The 23,137-nt window shown below is 41.2% G+C and overlaps 2 protein-coding genes across 9 annotated transcripts in view; one reads left to right on the top strand and one right to left on the bottom strand.

Moving 5' to 3' along the window:
* Positions 1 to 23,137, top strand: part of cep112 (centrosomal protein 112) — a 206,211-nt gene that overhangs the window by 50,048 nt on the left and 133,026 nt on the right. For 7 of the 8 annotated variants that reach the window (XR_006957363.1, XM_047037685.1, XM_047037687.1 and 4 more), the window contains exons 8-11: positions 830 to 916; positions 15,319 to 15,418; positions 15,913 to 16,031; positions 16,666 to 16,809. Coding sequence is in view for 7 of the 8 variants with exons in the window: in XM_047037685.1 (XP_046893641.1) it covers positions 830 to 916; positions 15,319 to 15,418; positions 15,913 to 16,031; positions 16,666 to 16,809 (450 nt within the window). In the remaining variant the exon portion in view is untranslated. The remainder of the gene's footprint in view (positions 1 to 829; positions 917 to 15,318; positions 15,419 to 15,912; positions 16,032 to 16,665; positions 16,810 to 23,137) is intronic. The other variant, XM_047037690.1, reaches the window with a different exon arrangement.
* LOC124479125 lies at positions 10,396 to 11,426 on the bottom strand. The gene is made up of 3 exons (XM_047037692.1): positions 11,321 to 11,426; positions 11,142 to 11,200; positions 10,396 to 11,077 (listed from the first exon to the last, which is right to left on the bottom strand). The coding sequence occupies exons 1-3, from the start codon at positions 11,335 to 11,337 to the stop codon at positions 10,509 to 10,511; spliced, it is 645 nt and encodes a 214-aa protein (XP_046893648.1). The 5' UTR covers positions 11,338 to 11,426; the 3' UTR covers positions 10,396 to 10,508.

Genomic DNA, 23,137 nt, shown 5'->3' with positions numbered 1-23,137 from the left:
TTCTATGGGATTGGCCATCCGTCTGTCTATCCTTCAAGGATCCTCTCCGTAGTGTGAAGTCACAAGCACTTCTTATCTGAATTAGACCGTAGTAAATGAGTGGGGCAAAATTATCCAGTGGGTCCTTTCTGGATAAACACCCCAAACATTTAAACACACTGATATTGATTTCAATAATTTGCATTACTAACTAAAATTGTATTGGTCTTCAAATTTGACTGTCATCACACATGAGAATGTGCTGGCTTGGAACTAGTTTAAACTCATGCATTTGTCTGTGTGAACTGATGCCAATGTGTACGTCTTTTACTGTGAGAAAGTGCAGTGTGTTTGAGGGAGCAAATGAATGGTTTTGCAGGTCTGTCCCAACATGCAGATGACAACAGTGGAACTTTTGATCCATCAGAATAGTATGCTAATATGAGTTGTGTCTGTGTGGTTAACATTACATGGGCATTCTCCCTGTGGCCAAACCTTCCAGTACACACACACACAGTCTTTGTGGGGTACATATCGTATCTTCACATGTTATTGAAGCAGTGTGGTGCTGCTAAACACACTTTTGAATGGTAATGAGGTCTTATTCATCACCACTTCTATGTGTGTGTAAATTATATCTTAACAGATGGCCTGCCCTTTTTCATGCTCTTCTAAAATGTCTGCTGCCTATGAGATATTCTCATCCCATTATCTCTGCATATACAACTCCTGGCCACGTGTCTCTCTGCAACATCAAAATATCCAAGCAAAAGGCAGGCTGCTCTTCAAAAGTGGCAATGGACTATACAGGAAATGTGACGCTGTTGTTGTTTCCTTGTGTGGTTCCAAGATGGAGATGAAGACCAAGGTGCTGTGTGCCAAGCACCAGGAGGACAAACTGAAGCTGCAGCAGAGGCATGATGCAGATGTTCAGAAAGTAAGTAATGGAAGGACAGATTGATGCAAGAATATATATGGACAGACCGTTTTTATGTAAAGTAACCTTTATTGGAAAACATTTTATATATATTAAATAAGTCATTTACACAGCTCATACCATCCATAATATGGTAAAGAACCCACATAAAATGAGCACTCGTTGAAGAGTAAAATACTGATACAATAAAAGATAAGTGGGTTTAGCAGGTATAATCCTTGTTTCCATTTTTCCCAACAAATGATTCTTTAATCATTTAATATCAAGGAATATTAGTTAAATACCTGGAGCATAGGAAGAGCTTGTGACGAAACCATGCCAATTTTTAAGCCATTGTTTAAATTGTCCCTTGCTGGCTTCATGTTCGACAGATGACTGTTGACAGCTGTCTTTCTACCTTTTTTCTATTCCGTCACAAATTTTCTTTCCCTTTACCGCTTTTGTCTGGCTGTCTATCATGACAGGGAAATCGCCCTAATTCCATACAGATTGCACACCATGTCATATTCAATGTGACTTGATGGCTTTAAAAGGGAGATTTTAACTTGTATTCAAGGTGTGAAAGCTATAGTTTTAATTAGCTCAGAATGTGGTGTTGAGACTGGCCGTTGTCTGGTAGATGAAGAGGGGCAGACAATGAGAAAGCAGGCTGGGACAGCATATTGGAAGGGCTGTGGATCAATGAAACTCCATTCATCTTACCGTTTGCGTTAGTGGGAGAAACTGAGTAAAATTAAAATGTTTTGTTGTTAAAATGCACAAAACAGATTTTTAATTACCTTTTAATCTACCCTGATCTCTTGATGTTGCAGCTCTCCTGTAACTCACCTGAATACTCTAAACCAGAGTATTACACTAAAACATGGGGATTACAAAGCCATATGAAATCCTTGCTGCTTTAATTGCCAGTGGACCTTATATTTACTTTTCTAACTATCGTATGTAGATAATCTGCAACTTGAGATCAAAGGCTGTGAAAAACAAGTCAATTTCTATGTGGTTCTATGACTTTAGACTGCTTTAGTCAATGCTCTACTGTAATGGCCCCTACCTTGTTAGACAGTATTAGTATAAGCAACAGTCATTCAGCCTGGAGTCTGTTTGCAGTAGGCCCCTTATAAAAGTGTAAAACGACTGTCCTAAAAGCTATCCCCGTCTTACACACCATGTTGCTACCCTGCTTCACACAAAAGCATGGCCCATGGGAAAATTGGACATCCTTAAATGTTGAGAATTTTTCTTTAACCTCCCACCCCTTCTCTCCTTTCATTTCTTGTTCCACCCTATTGGGATGACAGGCTCAGATTGCACTCAAGACAAAAATAGGGAAAATCACATTTCCCCAAAATGTCCCTTTTGGAATGGTCCTGAGTCCCAAACCTGTGGCCCTTTCCACATGTAAAACATCCCCTGTACCCCCATTCTTCATGTCACGTTTGTGTCGGTAAGTTCCAAGAGACTAATTTGACGGTTCATCAGTTCATTTCCGACACCGTTTGAAATCGCTCCCTAATTGTTTGGGGGGGTGGGGGGGGGTTGCATTTTATAGCCAATCCGATGGCCTAAATACGTCTAGGCCTATATGTTAGTGCATGTAAACCAGCAGATACTATTTTAAAATAAATTCCTCCATTAAAATAATGCATCATGACTTGTTTGATTTGAAATGGTCATTTATTATCACACTAGCATTTTATTATCACAGCAAACAATTATACTGAACTGTAAGTAAAAGTACAAAAAAGTTAAAATAACAAAACCTGTAATTACTTGTGAACGAATATCATTCACGTCTTACTAAACCTAGTCACACAACAGTGAACGAGGTAAACAAATAATTTCTGTTTCCTCTTCTGAGCCTATGCAGGTCACCAGTGTTGGGAAAGTTCACTTTCTACATTAACTAGTTCAGTTCATAGTTCACACATTTTAAAATGAACTGGTTCAGTTCATAGTTAATATTTTGAATTATGAACCGAGTTCACTGCTCCAAAAAAGGAACTAGTTCAGTTATTTTTTTCAATATGTTGCGAGCTATAATTTTTCTAAATTATTTCCACAGCCCATATACTCTTGAATGGACACACGATTTGATCAGTGCGGTGCACTAGAACGCTACCCTCCCGTATGCAATCCAACCGAAGACAAGACAACACGTGTCTTATGAGAATGTCGGAGTGGAAACTATAACGATTGCGGTAAAGTTTTACAAAATGTAAAAAAAAAAAAAATGCTGTTGTGTGTAATACATGCATGGCAGAACTTTCATAGGAGCACAACGTGAACGTTGGGAGCATTTAAAGCGGAAACATCCTGGCACGAGGACACATACAGCCAAGATGGCTAGCCCGTTTTTATCAATTGGTGCGCTATCTCAGGCCTACCAACACCGTAGGAACAGGCCCTGCACAGGCAGAGGTTAGGGCTCAAGTCTCATGCATTCGTCAGTTCTCAAGCAACACTTTGCAGTTTCACGTATTTCAACTATTTATTACGCTGAGAAGGAACTTGTCCCGCTGTACAATTAGCCTAATGGTGACGCAGGCACACTGAGGGAAGATGTCTGCCGAGATTAGTTAAATTCCAATCAAAAACGTCACCAGCAACGGCATGTTAAAACTCACGCCAAATGTTTGATTCAATTTGAGCCCTGCAGTCGGTATGACCATTTTAATGACACTCGAATTCCGATTTCCGAGTACATCTGGAACGCACAAATAGTCAATGCAAATAAGAACCAATATTGCAGTAAAGTGAGAGTTCGGTTTAGATTAAAGCGATCTAGCACAGGAGTCAGCACTGTTTTGATTATGGTACACTAAGGTATGAGGAAATGTTGTGAATCTAATTTATCCAAACATTACATCTCATCATACAAAATGAGATATCAGGCAGAATGTTGCATTGTCACTTGTTAATATAGGCCAGTGGTTCTCAACTGGGGGTACGCGTACTCCTGGGGGTACGTGAAGGCAGTCCAGGGGGTACGTGAGATTTTTTAAGATATATTATAAATTAGCATCCATTCAAAATTTGATTATTATAATCAGAAACTTCAGAATGTTCCAAAAAAGTTCTGTTGATTTGTATGGGCCATGTGTGGGTTAAATGTCTGCGTTCGCATGTCTGTAATTTTTGCCAGTGACCCCTTAACCAATGATATGTGCTTTGAGCTTAAGTTGTCATACGTATCTAGCAGTTTTCAGAAATAAATCGGTGATTGGACAACAAAGATATTAAGGCGGGAACCATGGGAATTGTAATTCCCATATTTGAATGATCCGGCAGAAATGAAGTTGTGGTTGAAGCGTAGCAGCAATGCTGCTGAAAACACGAAGGGAGTTGCGCCAACGAAAGCCAAACTAAAGCCAGTTCCGTCAGTATTCAGAAGAATATGTTTTAATGGGATTTACGTCAACGAGTTACCATCCACCTAAAGCTTTGTGTTTCTTCTGTGGGGAGAGATTAGCCAACAGCAGCATGAAGCCAGCACATCTTCAGCGGCATCTCAACACAAAACAGGTAATGTTGGTAAGACACCTGAGTTCTTTAAGAGGAAGCTAAGCTTGAGTTCAGGTCATCTCAAGACACGATACTGAAAGCCTCCACGTCCATGACATCAGCCAAAGCCCTGGAGGCCTCATTTGCGGTGTCTTTGCTGATAGCTAAAGCCAAGAAACCGTTCACTATAGCCGAAGACCTGCTCCTTCCCGCCGCCGTTGTACTGGCTGAGACCATGCTGGACACAACCGCAGCGGAGAAATTAAAGACTGTGCCTTTGTCAAATGACACTGTGTGCAGCAGAATAGATAAAATGGTAACAGACATTGTCGAGCAAGTTGTGGGAAAACTTAGCGACTCTTTTTCTCTTCAGCTGGACGAATCCACAGATGTCAGTGGGAATGCTCAACTTGTTGCTTTTGTAAGATACATCGATATTGACGACATTTATGAGCATGTTCTATTCTGCAAAGCATTGGAGGGGAAAACAACAGGAGAGGACATTTTTGATGTTGTCAACACCTTCTTCTGTGAAAACGGCATGAGCTGGAAATCCTGCAGCAGCATCAATGACGGGTAACATGCGAGGACTCATAGCACATATTAAAAAAGAGAACCCCGACGTGAAGTGGACTCAATGTGTCATACACAGGGAAGCATTGGCGTCAAAGAGAATGAGCCCTGTGTTACATGACGTAACAACTGCATCAAAATTATCAACTTCATAAAGTCAAGGCCACGTAACGCACGCCTGTTTCGACGCCTCTGTGAAAACATGTGGGCTGAACACACACAACTGCTGCTGCACACAGAAGTGCGCTGGCTCTCTCGAGGGAAAATACTCAACCGGCTGTTGGAATTACGATCTGAAGTACACACATTTCTGATTGAGCCCAGATCTCCCCATGCCACCTTGTTCCAGGACACAGACTGGCTTGCAAAGGTGTGCTACCTGGCAGATATATTCAGCAAACTGAACAAACTGAATGTCTCTGCAGGGAAAAGACACCAGCATTTTAAAACTGTATGACAAGGTGGGTGGCTTCCTGAAGAAAGCAGAGCTGTGGAGAAGAGCCTCTGAACAGGGGGATTTCACCTGCTTTCCTCAGGTGGATGATTTCCTCTCTAGTGGGAACGTGGACAGAGCTTCAGTGGATGATTTCCTCTCTAGTGGGAACGTGGACAGAGCTTCAGTCAAGTTGCTCATCGTGGGACCAGTGGCGGCAGTGCCCCACCTGTTATCAACAGAAAGAACTGCAACAAAATTATGTTATTTTTAATTTCTCGAACATTTTTATTGTCGTTTACTAAGAATAATTTACTATCTATGAATATAGCGTCTTCCTAAAATTCGTTTCATTAGTTTGTGTTAAGATTTTTCAGATATTTCATGTTCATTGGTCCCTGCCTTGTTGCTTCAGACTGCGTTCTGCCAATTCGAGTTAGCATAGGCTAATCGTGAAGGTGGGGCTCTGGTGGGGCTAGCCCCTCTCTCACAATGCAATGTACATTAAACGTGGGAAAGTATTAATACGCATGCTCAGAATATAATGTAATGTAAAGTATATCACACAAATTTGATGCAAGTGGGGCTGAGAGCCAGTTGCCCCACCACAGCGTAATTTCGTATTTCAGACCTGATTGGCCATCTGTCTTTCTGGCGCCAACATTAGTCGGCAAAAAGGAGAGCGTGGTGGGGCTAGCCCCTCTCTCACAATGCAATGTACATTGGAGGTGGGAAAGTATTAATACGCATGCTCAGAATGTAATGTGATCACACAAATTTTATGCCAAGTGGGGCTGAAAGCCGGTTGCCCCAATACAGCGTCATTTTGTATTTCACCCCTGATTGGCTGCTTGTCGCCAACATTAGTCGGCAAGAAGAGCGAGGAGATGTAGCTAGGTTGTCTTAGCTAGCTTGTTAGCTTCACAAACGCCAGATAACTTGAGAAAATGAATAAAGTGGATTTCATACTTGAGCACCGGGTATATACCCTTATATACCCTATAAACTCTTAATTTGGAGGAGAAAGTTGAAGTAAAGCAGCTTAAGTGGTGCCCATCAGCCACGATATTGTCATCGCTCAAACTGCTGGTAAAAGTAACCGCAGGTTTAACGTGAAGTGGTTTTTGAAGAAAAAGAAAAACTGTTTCTAGTTAGCATACAAAAGAAGGCACCTTTCTCTTCAAGTGAGCTCTCAGCCTTGGTGAGTGAAAGCATATTTTATCATCCTGCCTTTGTGGTGCTGGTCTGTGCATTGGTCATATTATGGGGCTGGATCGATAGATAAAGATGGTGACGTGTCAGTGTGTCCATGCTTATCTGGTTGTTGTCATAGAATGGATCTGTATCCCTAAAAAGTTGTATTTCTGCTTCGTTGTGGCCTTCCTGTTGTGTTGAGCTCATTGCTGTTTGCGCATGGCCCTGTAGGCACATTGGTTCTGAGCTTGGTTGCATTCCTAATTTAGGTTTGTAAATATGACAGTGGTCATTTTACATGTGTGTGAGAGACAAGGAGAGCAATTACACAAGAAGGTCTCTCTCTCCAGTTTATGTACCACAACACCTGGTAGAAGCAAGCCGCTCTGTCGTTAAAAGTGTTGTGTGGAGCCATGCTGTTTGTTGACCTGTTAAATAAACATCAGTAGCAAGAGGGACTGTTGTAGCTTACTGGTATCCTATATTTGGAAATGTTTTTTGCCCAACCTATTTTTTACATATAAAAACGCCACTGCGTGGGACTTTTGACTAACTTGGTAGAACATTTCCATTCCTACTTTCCTGACATGGAGGAGAAGTCTAAACAGCTGGATTGGGTGAGAAACCCATTTCACTTGTCAGAAACAAACGGAAGCAATCTACCTGTCAATTATCAGGAAACACTCCTGGAAGTGTCATCTGACCGTGGCCTCCAGATTAAGTTTGCCACATCCACACTCACACAGTTTTGGGTGTGTGTGAAGCAGGAGCACCCTGACCTGGGACAGAAAGCTTCGGAGCAGCTACTACCCTTTGCCTCCACATATTTATGTGAGGCCTCCTTTTGCAATGACTGTGATAAAAACAAAGCTGAGAAACAGACTGTGCCTGGACAAAAGCTTGATCACAGCAGTTGCCTTCCTGCCACCAAGACTGACAAAGCTTCTCAGTGAAGCACAAGTTTCTCACAAAAACTCAGTTCAATGCAACAATGTTCAGTGTTGACAGTTTAATAAATCAGAAATGATAGTGTAACAGAGTTAAAAATGCACTTTGTTAATTTGTATTTCCAATTTTTATTTGTGAATTTATTGTATCCACCGTAATTTCTATAATTTTTTTCACATGTAGGTGAGCCTAACTGCACTCGGTCTCTTCTGTGCCTGCTAAACTTCCGTAGGAAGCAAATCAATCTGAAAACCCACCCATTGTGCCCGTTCATGCCCTGAATACATCCGTTACAATGGCATAGAACGGTGTATGATATATTATTTTAAACCACAAATGCTCCGCGCTGGTTAGGGGGTACTTGGTTGAAAAAATATTTCACAGGGGGTACATCACTGAAAAAAGGTTGAAAACCACTGATATAGGTGTAGGGCTGTTTTGGCAGCCCCTTTGTCACTGGTCACCCAGACACTCGTCTGGGACAGTTTGCATGAATGCTAAAATGACAATCACACCTTAATGACACACCTCTGGAGAGGTGGTCTCAACAGTTGAAGAGGAAGGTGGACAGAGGAAAACTCTGAAATTATCATTAAAAGTTGAAAATAAGGTTCTAAACAGCTTTTAATGTCATGTTTGATATGCTTATGTTTCTTATTTTATGTATTACATGCTAGTAATAATTTTAATACTGTAACATGTACATGTACAGAGTTTGTGCCTGCAGCAGACCAACATGTGTTTAACATATTCCCTTGTCTTGCAAGGGCACCACTTGGTCTACTGCAGCCTTGATTAATGATCCAATTTGAATTTGTATGCGTCAGACAACTTTTCAGTCATGTGACCGGTGTCCCCATTTTAGTCAAGTTTGGGTGTATATAGGAAGTTTTACCAAACTTTTGTTTACGATACAACGTTAGGCGCCTAGTCTTCATTGTGAATACCTTTGTTAACCATTGCTCTGAAGGTATGTTTTGTATTTGATGATATTTCATTATCATTGGATTGATTATCTTACTATTTAGATAATAAACTATTATTGTGCATTTTGACGTTACTTGTTCTCTTTGAAACGTATGTATCAAGCTACGGCGGTGAAAACTTAGATCTAGTCTGGTTGATGCGGCTAACTGATTATGAACATAGACTTTTGGAGTAGGTTTTAACTTAAGGCCTCTGAGTCACTTACAGTGGATCTCCACGCTCCGAAGGAATTTACCGGGGCCTCTGAGTGATCGATTACATATCCTACTAGGTCTACTATGGTTAAATCCATATTATAGTAGAGATAAACGACTGTTTAGTGAACACACATACTTTAGGGTCGGTGCTCTGATCAAGCAGGTGATTTTTACCTACGTCAGAGCTTTATGTCATTAACTGTTTAGCGCTCGAGGTTACAGGTAACGCACTTGTGTACATGTATTGAAATTGGAGTCATATATTAAACGAGTCAATTATCTCCCTGAGAATCTAACCGAAAGTGAATTGTGGTTCCCAAGCCAGGAACAAACACCAAGCGTCTCTGGCCTTTCGATTCACCGACTACATAGGCCATGGGCATATCTAGCCCTATTTTTGGGGGGGCTGGAGCTGTCAGGCCAAATAGTGTCCTAGGGCCAAATACTGTCCTATCTGACGTTACAATGAAGTTCCGAAGCAAGGACACGTCGGTCGCCATGCTGACCTTCAATTCCTGAGATAGCTACGCGTGCTAGCAGGACACTGTCATGGTTGCTATACTGGTTAATAGTTTTGTATTTAGGCTAATTTAAACCAGTTTATTCTACGATTTAAAGTTCAGTCGTTCGATAACTAATGTTATCTAGCTAGTTGTTTACGTCGAAAACATTTATTTAGCATCAATTTTAACAGAAGGCAACACATAGTATTCTACCTGCGCGCATTGCTGTCTCGAATGTCGAACGAGTGAACTTTAAATCGTAGTAGAATAAACTGGTTTTAATAAGCCTAAATACAAAACATCCTACCTAGTAACCAGTTTAGCAACCATGACAGTTTCCTGCTAGCACGCGTAGATATCTCAGGAATTTAAGGTTGGCATGGCGACAGACGAGTCCTTGCTTCGGAATGTCATTGTGACGTCAGGTAGGACAGCATTTAGCCTGCCAGAGCCCCCCAAAAGTTTCATTAGCCCCCCCCCCCCAAAAAAAAAGATTATACAAAAATAATCTAAATTTGTTAATTTCTCTTCCTTAAACCCACTCGAGGACACTAACCTGTTAACGAGTGAGTTATACATTTCCGACGCTTCCACCAGAGTTATTTTTGCATTATTTAGCTTCTGTTTTCTAGCAACCTAGCATAATACTCAGATATGCTACTACCTGCTAGTGCTACTTGTTAGCCTCCTAATTGTACATTTTAGAGCCGTCATATAGTTGTCTATCGGAAAATAATCGGTTGGAAGGATCAGAATCACGTGTGACGGTACTCTGTGGGGCCCGCTTTTGAACGATCACATGTGTGGCGCTACTAATTAACAGGTTAAAATTATATTTTCAAAAATGTCTTCTGGGGGGGGGAACATGCCCCCAGACCCCCTTAGTTTTGCTGGGTCACAGGAAAATTGGTTTTATCTAGGGGCTCAGCCCCCCCAAAAGTGGGAACTTAGATTCGCCCCTGATATGCCATTGTATCTACGATTAGTCGATCATAATTAGTCAATCATAATTGTTTGTTGAAACCCTAGGTTTAAATCACAGCACCCGAGTTAAATTAGGCATCACTGCACGTAGCCTACTAGTGGCAGGTCATAGACGCAAGGTAGAGTAATGGGACAATAGAACTGATGGATAGACATTGGAGTTTTATTTCAATGGTTCACAAAGTGGAATATGCTACTCCCATAGAATAGTCTAACAGAATCAATCCTCAAGGAAAACTAGCATGACAGATGCAGAGTATATGCACAGTACCTCAGTAAGGTCTCATCTTATAATAACTTACCCAACCAACTGGCTGGTCTTTGGTTTCGTCAGATAGGTCAGAGCTAAACCAGGCATGACTTGGAGGTTGTGGTCCATGTACAGACCAAGGTGGAACCATGTATTCATCTGAAGCCTCATCCTTGCTGTGGAATGCTTGAGATGAGTAACGGGTTTTGGAGAAGGACACTTTCCCACGCTGATAATTATGCTGAGTCTTTTTTACGTAGATGGGTGGATAGAGTTGAGACTCCTGACTGCCAGGGCGCTGCATTTGAGTTACCCGTTGTGGCGCATGGAGAAAGTTGCCCTTGTCTGGTTTTGAATGTTTGGTTGGTGGGTTGCTGGAAAACAAACCAGGGGCGTTGGAATGAACAAAGTTCATGAAGGAGTTGTAGAAGCGTGGGTGGTTAGGTTGTTGCTGGCCTTTTACTGGTCTCTGCTGCACTCGTCCTCCTCCAGCATGATAGCTAGTGAATGCAGAGTCAGAGGAACTGCCAGTGTTCGATGGGACTTCAGAAGGCAGCCACCAATTGTCATCAGCTTCACTTTTGTAGCCCTCTTGAGTTACAGAAGTAAAATTACTCCGACAGATTTTATTTAATAAAATGTTGATCAAACTTACTTTTTGGTGGGTCTGCAAAACTTGTGAAGCTTCCAAACAGGATACAAATCCAGGACATTCTGTGGCACAGAATATATTTGCCTACTTCACCATAGTCTCACAAATCAGAAAAAAAGGATGTTTGGGTTCCAACAGAAAGTTCACAGCAACATTGACTTTGGAAAAGCACTGCAGCTTACCTGTAAGAGAGTGCCATGGTGGTCAGTTGAAACACCAAACAGTAAAATGTTAACGTCTGTATATAATAAGACTGTCAGCACAAATAGACGTTCTAGAGCAAAGCCACTAGTAGTTATTGAGAATGTGCTGCTCAAGCCTTTATGGGCAGTAAGTGTCTTCCAAGATAATTAGATACAGCTGGCAACAATTGTTATCAGTCACCCAATCAAATAAGCTTACTTGTAGCCAATTGATTACATCATGTAATTTTGAAGTTGTCAAGAGATTAGATTTTAACTTACTATGTAGAGATATTAACATTCAATTTATTAATTTTCATCATCTTTCAACACATCTTGAAAGTGTGTATTTAGATTAAAGGTATACAGAAAAACACCACATTAGTATGCTTTCTGTAGTGTTACATTTAGCCCCCTCCTATGTACATAAAATGTGGTTCAAAACCACATGGGGGTGTAATCTGAATGAACACAACAAGAGCCGTATTCACAAAACATTTTATCTTACTACTAAGAGTTCTCTAAATAGCAGTAAAAGTTCTTAGCTAGGAGTTTCCTCCTAAAAAATATTCACAAAGCTGCTGAGACCAACTTTTACTAAGGAATGCAGAGAAATCTTAAGCCAAGACAAAGGGTGGACTTGACCTTGTTACTATGGATGATGTAAACAAACTTACAAACTATGCCCACAGTGATTGGCTAATAGGGGATGGATCTCTGTCAATCAATTCATCATATAAATATTGTAGAATGAGATATTATGTTGCCATATGGAAAGTTGTTTTAATAAAATGTTTACCATATTCAAATAAAGATGTTTAATTGTAGGTTGTGTCAGTAATTAGAAGCCGTATGAATTACCAATGTGGGGTCTGCAGAGGGCATATTGTTTAATGCAATGTTATGTCCTCGATGTATGGCTGAAATAATGTATAGAGATGCTCCGATCAGGTTTTTTGGTGCCGATCACTGAAATCAGTATCTGCCGATCCGATAATACCGATCACCGATCACGGTGTCGATTGAAGCATTCTATTTATTGTGTAGCATTATTTATGAAATTAATTATTCTCAACAACATTGGTATTGTATTTTAAGTATTTAAATTACAAGATGAGAGAGTGTCATGAATTGACAATCATCAGTTCCATTGCAGGGAACGTGCAATATTCCAGTGTAGAAGGTCTCTCGCTTACTATAAAATATTTATATAATAATAAATATTAAAATAATAATACAAATATTAATCTTTAAATAAAAAACACAACAATAGAATCACATGTGCAACATTTTCTAGACACTCTCTAGAGGCTCTCAAGAGAACTTGGCGCTTATACAGTAGCTTTCCTGTGGAAAAATTATAATACAAACTTAACTGCAACATAAACAGGCTATAGCCAAATATACAATACGTTTCAAGTCAGTCAGTTCAAGTCGATTTGTCTGTGTTTAGTATGGAGATAACAGACAGAATAAAGAGTAAAGGTGCACAGGAAGTCAGCAATTAAACAAAAAAACTAAACATGTATATCTATCTGTATTGTGTCTCACTCACTCACTCTCACATACTTCACTCACTGCACGCACTCACGCACTCACTCACTCACTCACTCACTCGGAGAGGGGGCATACTAGAGTATTCAAACCTTACTTCTGACTAAGCAGCAACACTGTCAGATTTGCCTTGATAAATATAAGCATATCAGCATTTTTAGGAGTCAACCTGTTCCTCTTGTCATCTTAAATAAGTCCTGCTGTGCTGAAAGGTTGTTCGCTATCTACACTTGTACAAGATGCGGAGAGGAAGACTGGTGCTGCTTGTGCAAAAGCAGGAAAGCGGTCTTTATTGGCCTTCCAAAAAGCAGTGGTTGTTCGTGACTGTTTTTGTTCGAATGCGGGTCTCACAGAGTAAGGTCGCACAAGTGCGATGCTGAAAATTCCAACCGACTGTTTTCCAATAGACACAAATTATGACAAACGTTATAGTATGGCTTTAAAATGTACAATTAGGAGGCTAACAAGTAACACTAGCAGGTAGTAGCAATAGGTGCGTTCGACATGGACTGACTTCATGCAGCGCTGCAGGCGGCTGACTTGAAACAGTTAATTATGGTTAGACTTTTTGTCCGACTTGAGACGGCGCCAAGGCTAAGTCACTGTGACATAGCCATCAAAGTACCGTGAGATCGATTCGAGAACTGCCAGCTGTGTAGCCCATATATATGTGTAAAGGCTAGATGCAATAGTATGAACCTACAATATTCACTACTGCAGGAAAATATTATCTTGTTCCGGTCCATGTTTATCCCATTCGCTACGTGGCGCTGTCAGATAAAACGAGGGTCCTAGAACTGCGGTCCTGAAACTGCGGTCCTGAAACTGCAGCTCTCCGGCTCTCCGGTGTCTCCGGGGTCTCCGGCTCTGCAGGTACCCCCTAATCGCTAGATGTCTTACGGCGGAGTCTAGAACGTCCGCACATGGCGGCCATCTTGCTACAGTGAACTTGCTCACCCATAACATTGGGTTGGTGCTACATGTACTTTTTAAATAACCATAACTTGCTCAATTTTCAACCGATTTTAAACGGTTTGGTTTGTTATCAACGTCAGAGATGTAGCTATGCCACTGCATACTTATGAATAATTATGTAATCAAAAAAAAAAGAATAGAAGAATGCAGTGGCCGCCATGTGCGGACGTTCGACTCCGTTGGCCGGCAACGCGGAGGAGACATCTAACCTTTATATATATCTATGGTGTAGCCGAGCGCATTTTCTCAAAAGCAACTGCATGGGTTCTAATGACGACACAGCTATTTCATGATTGGCCAGACTCACACAAGACAACTTTGACACGGGTTTTGTAATTATTCTGACACCTTCAGTTTCGCCAATGCTCAAATCCGGACCAAACAGTTTAATTGAATAAAAAATTTGTTAAAGAAAGGGTTTTAGTCCGCCTCTTCACTAACGGAAAGACTACATGTAATTATAAATAAAGTAAAGTAAGCAAACAGCGCTTAATCGGCCGTGACTGACGTCAACGCAGCAAACCACAAGACGCTGGAATGTCCGACTTCACAGACCCGTTTTTAATTCCTCTCCGACTGCAAGCGGCTACTCTCGCAGGACGTTTCATGCAGCCGCAGTCCATATCGAGTATTATGCTAGGTTGCTAGGTAATGGAAGCTAACTAAAGCTAGATAGCTTCCGTTTTGGAAAAATAACTCTTGTGGAAGCGTCGGAAATATTTAGAACTCACGCATCTAAAGGTTAAAGAATCATTTCTTACCATTGGCGGCTTGAAATGCCTATCTAACGTTTTATTGAAACGTCTCTGATAGTAGTTCTCGCCGATTTTATGTCATCTGATCGGCCATGTTTGATCGGCCGTTTTGAAAACGCCGATTAAAACTAATAATGGGAATATCGGCCGATATGGATCGGCGCCGATCAGATCGGAGCACCCTAATAATATACCTAGTTTGTCTGCGCTGCAGAGCTGCATTTTTCCCGAGCCCGAGCAGCGTAGAGTTGTCAACCTTGATCTCCAGTCTTACTGGGTTGTTTCTTCAAAGTAACTGCATCCCTGATAACTCTACTACAATCAAAATACCCAACAATACCTTTTTTAAACCTCATCACAAAATGTTTCTAAATTGTCAGCAAGAGACATTTTAGGATTATTGGTGATTTGGTCTTAGTGACGTAGGAGTCCTCTTGACTACCTCTAACCTTTCACAGATTTAGGAGCTGGTTTTAGCGCAAAAACACTTTGTGAAATACTCTTAGGGTAAAATATTTGGAGTCCTAAAATTAGGACTGACACGCCCATTATTTAAAGAGTTTCTCCTAAATCGACAAGTTAAGAGCTACTTTTAGCTTTAAGATATTTTGTGAGTACAGCCCCAGATCCAATACCTTTGACTGAAATTATGCGGACACAAAAAGTTTTCAGTATTAGAAAATAACCATGCTGATCACGTTATCCAACCCTCAGATCCTTGACCGAAAGAATTGGGAGATTGAGGAGCTGAAAACTATGCACCGAGTCAAGCAGAAGGAATCGGAGGACAACATTCGTAAGATGGAGAGAAAAGGTGAAAGGTTGCGCGTTGTGAGGGTCTTTAGGGGGGAGGTTTACACCATTTCGTCTCTCAACACTCAAAAGTAAAAGACTCAAGTTTAAACGCAGCATTGCAACTACAGGGTAGATCCCATGGTGTCGCGGGACATTACCCAGCTGTGGGGATCAAACGGCAGCATGTTGTGTTTATTAATGTGACACTCATGCTCAGTGACACAGCTTGTAGTCCATTTGCTGTGCTGAAAATATAGCCTATTTAGCAACACATAACCAAATGTATGTTCTGCTGATATAAAATCTGAATTGGCTTGTTAGATTTTGAAACGTATATGGTGAAATGGAACCCAGTGTAGTGTGAGCAAGTCTGTATTTAGTGTGTGACTATATGTGCCGTATTTCTCTGTGAGCATGCCTGTACAGTGTGTGTGTGTGTGTGTGTTTGTGTCCTGCTATATGTAGGCCCTGAAACATGATTTCTTCTTCTCTTTTTCATAATTTTCAACATAGTTCAAAGCGTGGTGCTCGAGTCCCAGGTAATCTGCGAGAGCAAAGAGAAGCAGATTTTCGAGCTGAAGAAAATGACAGATCAGAGTGCTGACTCCCTCAAAAACGAGTGGGAGAAGAAGGTAGAGAAGAGTTGAAGGGGCTTCGATTTCCAGCCGCCCAGCCCTTAAGCACCCCTGAGCTAGAGGAAGAATCCTTTGATAAACTAAGACAATCAGACCTTTGTGAGACTAGGCAGGTTATATACAATAGACCCGAAAAATCTTTATTCCAAGGCTTCAGCTTAGCTCATGTTGAATTAATGCAGAAAAGTGATTCTAAATGCCCTCTGTAAATTATCTGTTCAGTACTACCAACTCCAGATAAGTGAGCCTTTGGCGTTCAATAAGATCCTAATGAAATTTCCATTTCGTGCTTTCAGGTTCACAAAGCATATGATAGCAGAAGTCGAGGGGAGAAAAAAGTTAGCTGAAACATAATGAGAAAAGTACTTAAAATGAGGTTCCTCACCCCTGAACAAGGGAGCAGTGATACAGCTAATGAAATTGATTGTGTAACGGAAGGAGAGGGAGCAGAAGATTTAAAGGAGAGTGGGAACAGAAGCGTGCCTCAGCGTAGCCGATTAGGCAGCCCAGGACAAGAAGTGTCAGCGTTAGTACAGCCAGCCATGTCTCCCACTTGCCCTAAACCAGGTCAGAGGAGATGAAGGTAGGAGCTGTGAGAAGCTGTGTAGTAACGCGGGTCCTCCCCCCCCAGCTGCATTTGGCGGTGGCGGACATGGAGCAGGAGAAGTTCGAACTGCAGAAGAAGCACACTGAGAGCATCCAGGAGCTGGTGGAGGACACCAACCAGAGACTGGCCAAGATGGAGACAGAGTACAGCGTCCAGACACAGGCCACCGTAAGGAGAGGGCTGGGAGGTGGGGTGATGGTGGGTGGGCTTCCTCAAATGTCCACTGGCAAGATCCAGTTGAAAGAAACAATTTGTATAGGAATGACATTTGAATCTACTGTGTCTCACCTTGTAAAAGTATGGAAGCTCTGCTGTACAACACTTGCACATGCACACATACCTTTTGATCTGAGTGTGTGTGTGTGTGTGTGTGTGTGTGTGTGTGTGTGTGCGTGTGCGTGTGTGCATGTTGAGTGGGATTATGAAAGGATTATGTGCACCACAAAGCCAGTCAAGTCAAAGGCAATACGTAAAGGTCCATTGACATGAAAACTTCACTTTAGGAGGTTATTTAAAATTAATATGTTCCCCTACCCTGCCTTTGGTCCCCCAGTGGCTAGAAATACTTGTAAACCAAGCCCTGTGTATATTATCACAATAGGGAAGGTTACCTCCCCCTTCTCTGCTTTGCCTGCACAGACAATTTGCCCACCAATGACAATATTAGCTACGACCGTGCGAGTGCGACATTGGTTTTTCCTCGAGACGTCATGGCTTGCAAACGACAGAAGCATGGCAGTTAGCCCCGCCTATTTCTTCCTCATAGCATTTAAAGCTACAGACACAGAAACGGCACGTCCTGAGAAAAGCTCATTGTGGGACTGCTCTTAGTGGCTGTAATTCTGCACCAAGGCTGAATTTCGGGAAAGAGACTTCAGATACAGTATTAGGGGACCACTAAGGCCTATATAAAAGCATCTAAAAACAGCATGTTTAATGAGTTTAGCATTGTTAAATTGGACATTAGCATTCAGCGCTTGTCACAGGTATAATGCAAGCACACACACACACCATTTGCACCTTTGCCCATAGTCTGTCAGCAGGCTTGCATAAAAGTGGCTTCAAAAGCGGGGGGGTGCAGACCCTTAATAAGACCCCTTTTTTATAATTATACAGTCCAAAGCCAGGCGGGGGCCCTGAGATGAAAGGACTGCTCTGTCACTGAAAATTACCTTCTCTGCCTCTGTTAGTTTAGGCTGACCTCCACCCTCTGATACATACCTACACACACAACCACACACACCTTATTCAGGCCATTAATAGAAGATGTCAGACTGGTTGTGCCACCTACACCGCACCCCTTTGCTTTTTATTTTGTATTTTTAACCTTTCCTGCATGGTTTGTGTTCCAGTGTTAAGCTGCCGTTTTTTTGGCACAAATAATTAAGTATATTTGCATACATTTTCTAGTATTTCATACTATAGACATTTAAGTGTAGCGATGTTCTTGAAAGGCCACCAAATATTCATACCCTAATGGTGTTAGTCTGACATGGTGTTGTCGTAATCTTTGCCTTTTCAGTTTGGCTCCACCTTTGGGTTCTGACCATTCAATTCATAAGCGCCGCAACCTCATACCTAATATATGTATATATATATATATAGTTGCCAATACATGTTCAAGTTCACATTTGGGGCAAATATGGCAGGTTCAGCCCAAGTTTCTGAGCCTGTCTTTCTGTCAGAAGTGGAGACAGATTCTCAATGATTCCCACTCATTCAAATGCAGAATGGTAGAAACGCACTTGACAAGACTTGGAAGACTTGGAGAACGGCATCAAGCCAGTGTCCGCTTCGGTTGGCCTGCCTACCTGCTTATCTTTCACTAGTCTGATATTTCACAAGAGGCATGTAGAAAGATGTCTTCCAGATACATCCTAATGTCTAAAACAGTTCTTAGCCTGATGGCTGCAGGTGCAGTAATTGGCCATCTTTATCAAAATTAAGACTAGCTGATGTCTACCTTTCTCCTCCTGGTATATACAATATGTTTGTTGTCTAGTGGTATATACTTTGTCTTTGTTATCTAGTATATACTTTATCTTTGTTATCTAGGATAAAATGTTCATAGTAAAGGTTAATGACACAGACGGAACACACAGATTAGGTTAATCAAGCACATCCTTGACATGTCACAACAGTTGTGTCCAGGCAGAGACTTAAACACACAGTAGGGATTAACGGTAACCCTTCCTTTTACAGTCCCTTAAGTACTAGGTATTTACCTAGAAAGTAAAGGGTATGTTTTGTGTTTTATTGGGTATTACGGATTGGTACCAAGGTGTTAAATACCTAGATAATTTGAAGCTTCCTTTTACAGTCCAGTTTCAGATTACTTACCGAGTACATAGCCATGTTTTACCTGGTATCGCCTTGGAACTTATATTACAAGATCATACTAAGGGTAACATTGACAAAGTGGTATTCGCTTACAAAGAATACGGTAAGAGCCCTGTAACACCATGGAAACAAACACGGCTTCCTTTTACAGTCCAGTTTCAGATTACTTACTGAGTACATAGCCATGTTTTACCTGGTATCGCCTTAAAACGTATAGTACAAGTTCATACTAAGGGTAACATTGACAAAGTGGTATTCGCTTACAAAGAATATGGTAAGAACTTGGTGACACCATGGAAACAAACACGGCTTCCTTTTTCCGTCCAGTTTCAGATTACTGACTGAGTGAATAGTCCTAACATGCGCAAGAACATACCCAGTATCCAAGAAGATTTACCATGATAGTAAAGGAAAACTGTTCCTGCGGAGGTAGGTATACCAGCCAAGTAAATGAGGCCATCATCGATAAATGTATCTGAAAAGGTATTTTATTGGAAAGTACTATCTTATATTCTCGTTACCGACATTAACCTTAGGTAACTGCAGGGTAATAGTACTTTGTTTGTAAGTCTGCTGGAGCTTGGCCGTCTTTAGCAGTGGTATTTACCCAATAACACATTATAATTTAACATATATATCTCCCGTAGTTACCAACTTACTACCAGCGGTATTTAAATAGTAATATTTATAAGTTTCCAGGTAAATACTAAGTTTTGTCTTCAGTCTTTACCTAATTAGGACCAGTTATAATTACCCAGTAATAACCAGCACGTTAGTAATTAGGAAATGGGTAAATACTTCAAATTATCTCTGTATTTACCACCTTGATACCAATTGGTAATACCCAATAATACAGAAAACATACCTAGTAATGACCAGCACATTAGTATTTAGTTAATGGGTAAATGCTTCAAATTAGCTAGGTATTTACCACCTTGGTACCATTCGTAATACCCAATAAAACACAAAACATACCCTTTACTTTCTAGGTAAATACCTAGTACTTAAGGGGTAGAAGGAAGGGTTACTGGATTAACTTCTACTCTATGCCATCTTCCATAGCCAATGTTTTTTTTTAACAACTGCCAAATCTCTCAGGGTTAAATAATCTTTTAAGTAGCCTAGTAACTATGTCCTTCTCACTTACTAATTCCCCCTTTGTATAACCAATAAGGTGACCAGGCCTTTAATGTGCTAAGTCCAGGTGTTGAGGCCTGAGACTGTGTTGAGAGCTCCCAATGTTGCCTGCTAGAAAATTAAGTGTCAGCACGCGCCCATGCTCATGGCGTCCGTTCTTCGTTTTCTTTAGACACTCTTTCGTCCGCCCCCAGATACAAAGGCCCCCTCTCATCACAGGGGGCTCTGACAGGGATGTGACCGCCCCCATGCACAGCCCGTTGTCCTTCTCTTCTTGTCATCGCCTGGTTCTGTCATCGTCTAAAAGGACTGCTAGCTCCCATCTTTAATCAACAAGTCTGTCATCACTTATATCATCAGCCTGTGGATGCCACATTCCTTACTGTCACAGGCATACACATGCACAGAATAAAATCCTCTTTTTATTAAGATAGTACCAGAAGTCTCTGTCAAAATCAGCTGGTGTTTGATCACTTTGTAGGGAGGGATTTCAGATTAACGATCTGTCGCCCTGATAAGAGGGTGAGGAAGGCCTCTTCTCCCTAGAACTCAGTATCACAAAGGTCATCTTTGTGAAGTTGAGTCCACTCTCTCCTGCCAGTCTGTTATGATCGTAACAGCCCCTAACTGGAAGGATGGAAAGATGCTGCTCTAATAGGAGATCAGTGACATGTACGGTGATGGTTGTGCTAAAAGGTTGCCTGACTTTCTTACGGTTTCAAGTTTCTCCAGGATCTGACTGGTTTTATTTCCCAGAGTTGTTCATTGGGTTACTAATCAAGCCACATTAACAATGGAGGCTGTTTTTCATGGTTTGTGCTAAAGCCTTAGTTCTACTAGTGGATGTAATCATCAGGAATGCTCACCTTTTGGCGGAAATTGCAGTTTTTAATCCAAAATATTTCACTTATGTGATTCCTGTAGATCCGATGAGTTTTTCAAAAGGATGGGGAGGGGGGGGATTGTAGCCTGGTCCTAACCAGACCCTCGTACATTTAATTTGTACAGAAGGTCTGGGATTGCTCCATTGACAAGCGTTAACTTCCTTGAAGGCGGGTACTCTGTTGAAGTTTAAAACTATTGGATCTGCCTACAGCCACTCTGGATTTGCCATAACCAATCGCTAGTGTTTGCCTTAGCCAACTCCTTCACCACAAACGGAGCAAACTGGAAAATCTAACTTTTCCCAAACCCCGTGCAAAGGAGGGCCACAACATCATGGCCACCAACAAAATTCCGGTTTAACTGAACCGAAATCCCAGAACTAGCACAGAAGCAAAATGAAAATTGAGCTGAAGTACGTAGGAGGGCAGAGCCAGGCTAGGGGGATTGGGCTGCGTGGATAAAATAACTAAATCAGTCATTATATATTACCTGGGAGAGGCTGCTGCATGTTGTAGTGACAGCCTATTTGGTAGCTTTTAGCCAGACTATCTGTGTGGCGTGTGACTCCAAGACTACCTGGCAATAGACAGACAGGAAAAGGCTCTGACAGGTCAGATAAATTTGTGTAAATTAGAAAAGAGATTATTCATAGAGTATTCTATAGATGTTGGACACAATCAAAGCTTTGTCAGCTAACCAATACCATTTTTATGTGAGGCTGCCTGTAAATTACTGAATTTAATGGATTGGGCCAGAGTGACATTTTTCTTCATTTAGATATAATTTAAATAGGCTAAGTAATATTACTGTAACACAAACTATGAGACGTTTATACTTTTAGCCAACCTATAAAAAAAAAAAAACTATACTTTTACGCCCCCGTATGCTGGCGTTACTGGAGAAGGGGGCACATATCAAGGTCACTGAAAACAAACAAATGAAATGACCTTGTGTTTAATACAATGCAAGCAGTGGAAGCTCATCAGGCAAAGAAGAGGAGGATCATCCTCAGTAAAATTTCATAAATATTAACATTTTGAAACATTTTAGATAAAACGATACCAAGTTAACTATATTAATGTATCACCGATTCTTTATATTTAAATACACAATATTGAACTAAAGGTCTACAGTAACTCAACAGCACTGTTTGTGATAGAACCATGGTACATCCGGAGGAGAGCTAGCCTCTGTCCTCCTCTGGCTGCATTGACTTCAATACAAAACCTAGCGGCTGGTGGGCCGAACCCCGCGTCCATGATATGCATGGTATTTAATACTACTTCCGGAGGACATCCTCCGACCAATCAAAGCTTTTGGAGTAGCGGGGTGCAAACTCATCAGGGATGAAAAAGGTGACAAGGATCCGAACCCCCTCGGGGGTCCGGGGCATGCTCCCTCTGGGAATATATATATTTTTTATATATATATATATATATATATATATGCATAGTTACACACTCTGACAATAGTTACAACACTCTGAAATGAATTTTAGGATTATAGGTCACATGACCAAAAAGCTATTGAAGTTTGAAAGTTTATTTGGAATAAATAATACATTATTTATAACTTGAGATGAAAATGAACAAAATAAAGGCTTTGTAGCATGAATGCATACATCTTCAACAGTTTAACATTATTTTGAGTCTCCTAGTTCATGTTGTTGAGAAGCAATCGACTTTTGAAACGTGTAATTTGTTGATGGTCCCTAAACATATGCGTTGTTTTGGCAGCCGAAAGCATTGGCTAAGCGGCCGGTCGTAGCGGTTCTAACACCGGTTAAAATAAAACAATACTGGGCGTCCGACTTTCTGTTGAATATCGAACTTCAAACCAACTTTACCACGGTCATTAACCAGCCTAAAATACAATACAATCAAATCATCTCTGTCCATAACTGCACCTTTAGCCTGCTCTGGGTAGCCAAATGTGCCCCACACAGGTATAGCAGAACTGCCCGCAATATAGTAAGGTTACGTCGTTATCCCCAAAATAGCATTTCATGGCCACAAATTTTGGATGTCATGTCTGGGGCTCTGGGAGTTACAGACCCGAAGACTCCAAATAAAAAGCGTGCGTGTCACGTTGACATACCCTTACAAAAAAGAAGTATACTTCAAGTTTATTTTGT

This window comes from Hypomesus transpacificus, chromosome 17 (assembly GCF_021917145.1).
Source record: "Hypomesus transpacificus isolate Combined female chromosome 17, fHypTra1, whole genome shotgun sequence".
In the NCBI taxonomy this organism is placed as follows: domain Eukaryota; kingdom Metazoa; phylum Chordata; class Actinopteri; order Osmeriformes; family Osmeridae; genus Hypomesus; species Hypomesus transpacificus.
The sequence above is the reverse complement of the archived record's forward strand: the minus strand, read 5'-3'. Positions and strand labels throughout refer to the sequence as shown.

What these genes read in the sequence shown, in the direction of transcription:
- LOC124479125 (XM_047037692.1), bottom strand. An exon ending in TTTTGCAGACCCACCAAAAA is followed by an intron (nt 11,078 to 11,141) that starts GTAAGTTTGATC and finishes CTGTAACTCAAG; the next exon opens with AGGGCTACAAAAGTGAAGCT.